General features: G+C 41.7%; 1 protein-coding gene across 1 annotated transcript; it reads right to left on the minus strand.

Moving 5' to 3' along the window:
• Nucleotides 1-1,563: 1,563 nt before the first annotated feature.
• LOC143608319 (3-oxoacyl-[acyl-carrier-protein] synthase I, chloroplastic-like) lies at nt 1,564-6,758 on the minus strand (the record flags this gene model as incomplete). The annotated part of the gene is made up of 9 exons (XM_077083379.1): nt 1,564-1,867; nt 1,961-2,027; nt 2,166-2,267; nt 2,343-2,456; nt 2,547-2,720; nt 2,803-3,234; nt 3,303-3,640; nt 5,883-5,944; nt 6,601-6,758. Coding segments are annotated over 9 exons (1,515 nt in total), but the record flags the coding sequence as incomplete, so codon positions are not given.
• Between the last annotated feature and the right edge of the window lie 273 nt (nt 6,759-7,031).

Here is a 7,031-nt window from a genome sequence, read left to right on the forward strand (position 1 = left end):
GCCACTCCGTGGATTTGTTGGCAACGGTAAACGAGGTAGGTTCGATGGATGGTGAGGAAGAAGTAGTTGTGTAGGCAGAGGGGTTATAGCGAGTAGTGCGTTTAGGGTTTTGGCATAGGTTAGCTGGACGAGACCATAGAGGGGGTGGAGGTGGAGTAGGGATATTTTGTTGGGAAGTAGAGGAATTTGGGGCCGTGGAAGGCGAGGCTTGAGGCGAGGATGAGGCAGTCTAGGGTTGTGGTGACGGTGGGTTAACAGTAGTAGTGCTAGGAGATGAATTAATGTTTATAGGATCTGGAGTGGTATGTGGAATGGGGTCAGGAAAGATGGATATATATGGAGAACTAGAGGTAGCAGCTGATTGGGATGGTGGGGAAACAGGAACCTGAAAAGGGAAGACTGTTTCATTGAAACGCACATGTCTAACAATATATATTTTGTCTGTTGCGGGGTCAAGACAACGATAACCATGGTGGTGAGGACTGTAACTGAGGAAAACACAAGGTGTGGATCTAAAATCCATTTTGTGACGGTTATATGGGCGTAAATAGGGGAAGCATTGACACCCAAAAACACGAAGGAAGGAATAATCTGGTTTGCGATTAAAAATGTGGTGAAAAGGAGATTTATTTGAAGAAGTTCTGGATGGAAGACGATTAATAAGATAGACAACGGTTTCGAAGGCAAAGTTCCATAATCGAGGTGGAAGAGAAGAATGGGCAAGGAGAGCAAGCCCTGTTTCCACAACATGACGATTCCGGCGTTCAACAATTCCATTCTGTTCACTAGTGTATGGACATGAACGGCGATGAATTATACCAAGGCTGTTGAAGAAGGGAGAAAGGTTACGAAACTCTCCCCCCAAATCAGATTGCACACTTTTTAATTTGGTATTAAATTGTCGTTCGACCATGGTGACAAAGTTGGTAAATTGGCAAAAACATCTGACTTTTTAACAAGCGGATAATACCACATGAAACGTGAATGATGGTCAACACATAATAAAAAAAACCGATGTCCATCACAAGAAACAGTAGGGGAAGGTCCCCAAACATCACTGTAAATTAAGTCCAAAACATTACGACTTTGAAATTTAGAATTATGCAAAGTAAGTTTGGAGGATTTCCCCATTTGACAAGCAGTGCATAAAGAAGAACACGATTTATTAGAAACATGTAAGAAATTATTTGAAACAAGCATATGAAAAACACGTTCATGAGGGTGTCCGAGACGTTGATGCCAAACGTCAGATGATGCTTTAGTTGCTGTGAAGACTTGCTTGAGAACAGGCTTAAGTTCAGGGAGGCGAAGCGAATAGAGTCCGTTATCACTTGGACCCATGAGAAGGGTTGTGGGGCTGCCATGGATTGATCAGGAAAAAAAAAGTTGGCCAAAGAAGGAGGGTTGGGATGCCCTTGGCTCTAGATACCAAGATGAACCAATTGGTTGCAATAACTTTGTATTGATTGAAAGAGAATACATAGGAGCTCATTATAAAGAGCTAAATATTACAATCTGGACCCTCTAGAATTATAAACATAAATTACTTAGTCTAACATTTCATTTCAGTTGGACAAGAAGGTTCAATTCACAGTTCGTTTTTTATATGGGTTGAACGAGTTATGTTATGGCCAAGATTGCGACTTTAACGATGTACTTGTGTTTTTATTCGGGAACAAGAGATGATCAAGGCTTTCATTTCTTTATTAGCTAGGTTATGCTCCATAAAAGAAAACATGTAGACTTTCTAAATACAAGTTGCTCCATTGATCAAAGATAGATATATCCCTGTGATACCGTCAAGGTTTGAATGCAGAAAATGCTACAATGGAATTGTGTCCACCAAAACCAAAGGAATTTGAAATTGCTACATTACCAAAGAAGTTGAAATTCAATAGGGGAACTTAATTGATTATGAAAATCCAAAAAGGGGGATATATTGAAATGAAAACAAGCTCACCAACATTGACTTCATGTTGTTGCTTATGATTCGCGACCGTGTCGAATTGCACTTCAGGATCAAGGTTCTACAATTCAGATGAAAACTTCAAAGTTACCAAGGGAGTCGGATTCAGCTTAAAGTCCATACAAATTAAATAAGAAATTTCTTGGGGACCCTTTTTTTTTACTCAGTACAATTAAAATGTTTTGCAGATATTACGTACGAATTGATTAATGGTTGGGTGCAACCATCCTGTTTGAATCGCTTTAATTGTAGCAATGGCTTCCATACCTCCACAAGCTGCAAGTGAGTGTCCGATCATTGACTGAAAAATACAACGCAAATACTGTAAAACATGCGGTTCATAGTATTGCGAAACCATGTAGTGGATGTTCTTTACCTTGGTGGCATTGATTTTGATTCCTGGGCTATTCATAAATACATTCTTTAGAGCCATTATTTCAGCAAGATCGCCTGCCGGGGTAGAAGTTGCATGTGCATTTATGTAATTTACCTGCAAACAAGTTTAACTTCAAGAAGATATATAATCCATGGTTTTCTGGCTAGATCAATAATATTAAAGTAAAAAGTAACTGTTAAGTACCTCCTCTATTGATACACCAGCATTCAGTAGGCTACTTCGAATACACGATGTAATCCCAAAGGTATCTGGTCGTGGTTCAGTTATATGATATGCATCATAATTTATGGCACCTCCCAAGTATTCAGCAATTATTGGTGCACCCCTTTTCATTGCATGTTGTAAACTCTCCATCACCTACAAACAATCCAAAGATATTTATGAATATATAAGAATATTACACATTGCATGTTGTAATCTATACGGGTGGAGATGTTACCAAAACGCCAGCCCCTTCGCTCATGACAAAGCCATCTCTATCTTGGTCCCAGGGTCTGGAAGCAGTCTGCGGATCATCGTTTCTTTGTGATAATGCTTTACAAGCAACGAAACCTCCAAATAAGACTGGATTAAAGCAAGCTTCTACTCCTCCAGCAATCATCAAATCAGCCACCCCTTCACGGATATGATTTGCGGCAGCACAGAAGCAATAATTGGATGTCGCACAAGCAGTTGAAATTGAGTACGTTGGTCCCATAAAACCAAGATCCATAGCAAGAAAGGCTGGGCCCATGCATGGTTGAATATATTGAGAGAGAAATGGTGAAATGTTTTTATAACCACTCTCCATATAACTCACAATACCATGAGAAAGTAATGTTGCCCCTCCTATTCCTGTTCCAACAATCTCACCCGCACGCTCTTTATCGATCTGCACACAATCATAATTAAATCGTAGCACAAATTTTTGACTCACGAAACAAGGAATGAATGGTATACCTTAGAGAGTTCATGACCAACAAGAGCTGCATCTTCAATAGCTTTTTTCCCTGCAACAATGCAATACCGTTGACAATCATCCATTCTTTGGTCATGTTTGGGATGAATATATCCGCTTGATTCGAAGTCACTAATCTGACCACCGAAATGTGTTGGAAACTCTGAAACATCGAATCGATCTATTGATCCAATTCCACTCTCTCCTGCTAGGAGTCTAAGGTAGAAAGTATCAACTTCATTTCCAAACACAGAGACGACTCCCATACCCGTAATAACAACCCGCTTTTTGGCATCTTTCTCTCGTTTAGGGGAAGTTGTAGAAATGTGGGAATGTAATACTGTTAGGATTAAACGCACACACGAAACCGAACACGACACGAAAGCAATAAACGAACACGAGGATTTAACGTGGTTCGGTCTAAACTGACCTACGTCCACGGGTGGCAACTAGGTATATCTTTATTGAGTGACAAATATTACAAGTACATAATGTTGTTTATATAGAGACTGAACTAGGGTTAGTAAATTATTATGCAAGAAATCTAAACCGGGCCGGGCTTGGGCCCGACCGCCAACACCCGTCTCCTCTTTTGACTTCATATAATAAACCGGGCCAACAAGGCCTACGAACCCAACAATCTCCCACTCGGAGGCCTTGAGTACTCTCGTCTGCACTCCTGATTGTACTTCTGTAATCTGAACATTAAACTTCTTCTAGTTGCCACCGCCTTCTCATCAATTAACCTGAAGGCCCGTTGAAGCTCCCCGGAGCTCCAACACGTCAGTCATGGCTGAAACTGCCCCTGACCCGTTCTCTGTCCCTACCGGCTCCCACTGTAACGAACTACCGGATCTTGAGATAACCTGAGAACAAACACTCTCCATATTCAGCAAGTAATTCATTGGAGAGACTTTTACAGCTGGAATACTGGTTTTCTTAATCCACTGTCGACCTGGGACTGTAACTGAAACACGACCTGTGCTCCCACTGTCACGATGTCCCCCAACTGATTTAACCTTCCTAGCTCGTTCATCCTGAATCTTCACTTTGGCTCTGGGTTTGTTACTTGCAAAACGAACCTTCTTCTGCCCACGAGATTCTGTGAACCGGACTTTGTCTTTCACCAAAACTGGATCCACTCCTTTCGGTGACATATCGACCATATACAACGAACCCATTTTCTTGCCACGAGCAACCACGAGATTCCCTTTGACTACTTTCCACTGCCCATTCCCGAACTTAACATCGTGCCCTTGGTCATCCAACTGCCCAACTGATATCAAACGTTTCTTCAAACTTGGAATAACCCTCACGTCTTTCAAAGTCCAAGAAGTACCGGCTGAAGTTATCAAATCAACGTCTCCCATACCCGTAACCTCTAAAATATCATCATTCGCTAGTCAAACCTTTCCAAAATCCCCAAATTTAAGATTCTTCATCGTGTCACTACAGTGAGTGGCATGAAACGATGCACCAGAATCCATCACCCAAGCATCAACGCTACTCTCAACACTACAAACCAAAGCCTCATCACTACTGACCCCGTCATCTGTGTCGTCTTCTGTAACGTTCACCTCTTTCTTACCATTCGGACACTGATTCCTGAAGTGTCCTTTCTCTTTACAACCCCAACATTCAATATCCTTACGAGTCTTAGACTGACTCCTCTTCCTGCTCCCACTGCCTCGCTATTTTCCCCTACCTCTACCTTCTGTGACTAGCATATTGCCTGATGATTCACCTGAACTTCTGCGTCTTGAATCTTCTCCCAGAATCAGATCTCGAATCCCATCGAAAGTAATATTTGTAGACGAACTACAAACTGCAGTCACTGTTTGCGACCAACTGTCGGGCAAAGAGGATAATAATAAGAGGCCTTGAACTTCATCATCAAACTTAATGTCAACTGACACTAAGCGGGACAAGATTGAATTAAGATTATTGATATGAGTTGTAACTGACCCACCCTCTTTCATTCGAGTTGTCACTAGCTCTCTGATAAGATAGACCTTATTCGCTGCCGAAGGCTTCTCATACATGTTGGATAGTGCGTCCATCATACCACGGGCTGTGGTTTCTTTCATGACGTTAAACGCCACATCTTCCGACAACGACAATGTAATACAAGCCCTAGCTTTCTTGTCTAACTTCTTCCAATCTGCTTCTGACAACTTTTCTGGTTTTTCATCCTCGAACACTACATCCAAGTCTTTCTGACAAAGTAGTGCCTCAATCTGCATCTTCCACCAACCGAACTTCTGTCCGTCAAACTTCTGTATCGAAACATTTCCGTCTTCTGCCATGGCAATGACTAAAACGAAAAACTGGATAAAACAGAGACAGACACAGCAACACGAGCCTGAACTTAACGATTGTTCTACTGAACTCTGTTAAAAAATCAACCTATTTATACGTGCAGCGGAATAACGAACTGTAAATCAGAAACCGAAACTTTAAACTGAAACGATAAACCTGACAAACGCGGTTGGCACTGGTTCTAAGTTTCTTTAAATTTCTTCTGACTTGAAACTGTTCTTCAACGAAAATAGGATCTTGATTCGCTGGTTCTTTGCTCGTACTTTGCAAAGTAGGATCTCGACTCGTAAAACTTCTGCCTTCTACTGTTTCCTTTTGTCTTTTTCTGTTGTGAAAACCAATATATGAAGCCAATTGCAAAGGTGGGTGGCGGCTATGTTATCTGCCTATGTATAATCTCACGTAGCACCAAATTCCCAAACACCTTATTTTTACGAAACCCCAAAAAAAAACTAGCGCTGACCTTTTCAACCTTCCGGTCGATCGCTGGATACGTCGGCTAGCTGCCAACACCGAAAACCTAGATCGACAACCTGAATCTGACCTGTGGCAACTGGTGGCAGCGAAACCCTAGCAGCAGTTAGCGGTAACGCGGCGGAACCCTAGCCCCGATCACTGGTGCGGCGGCGACACGCGGAACTGGTTCACCGTGTTCTTCGTGTGATCCGAACCTAAGCTCTGATACCACTTGTTAGGATTAAACGCACACACGAAACCGAACACGACACGAAAGCAATAAACGAACACGAGGATTTAACGTGGTTCGGTCTAAACTGACCTACGTCCACGGGTGGCAACTAGGTATATCTTTATTGAGTGACAAATATTACAAGTACATAATGTTGTTTATATAGAGACTGAACTAGGGTTAGTAAATTATTATGCAAGAAATTTAAACCGGGCCGGGCTTGGGCCCGACCGCCAACACCCGTCTCCTCTTTTGACTTCATATAATAAACCGGGCCAACAAGGCCTACGAACCCAACAAATACGTGGCGGCGTGTGGGGGTGCTCCATTGTAGTTTTACAATTGCGGGCGATGTGTTTTTCCATAGTGGAGAGCCAAATAGAGATCTGTAATGGAAATGAGCTTGAGTTCCCATTTCTGTGATGTGATGAGTGGTATGAACAAATGCAGTTGTTTATTAACAGTAGCATCTGTAAGAAATTATTCATCTCCAACATAATAACATTTTCTACCTAATTTCTTGTCTGCTTTATGCAAAGTATATTTAATATATATATCTATGGACTATTTATTTAAAGTTAGGCAACCAGTCTGCTACCATATAATACACACGGTACCACCCTTAAAATTTAAAGCTCCCTACACGCCAAACAATTTATCACATGAGACGGAAGCAATTAGCTTTCGGGGGACTAAAATAACCTGTTTTGATTAATGGGTCAGT

Source organism: Bidens hawaiensis, unplaced genomic scaffold, assembly GCF_021521415.1.
Source record: "Bidens hawaiensis isolate Kalapana, Puna unplaced genomic scaffold, B.hawaiensis_p1.1 tig00419364_1, whole genome shotgun sequence".
NCBI lineage: Eukaryota > Viridiplantae > Streptophyta > Magnoliopsida > Asterales > Asteraceae > Bidens > Bidens hawaiensis.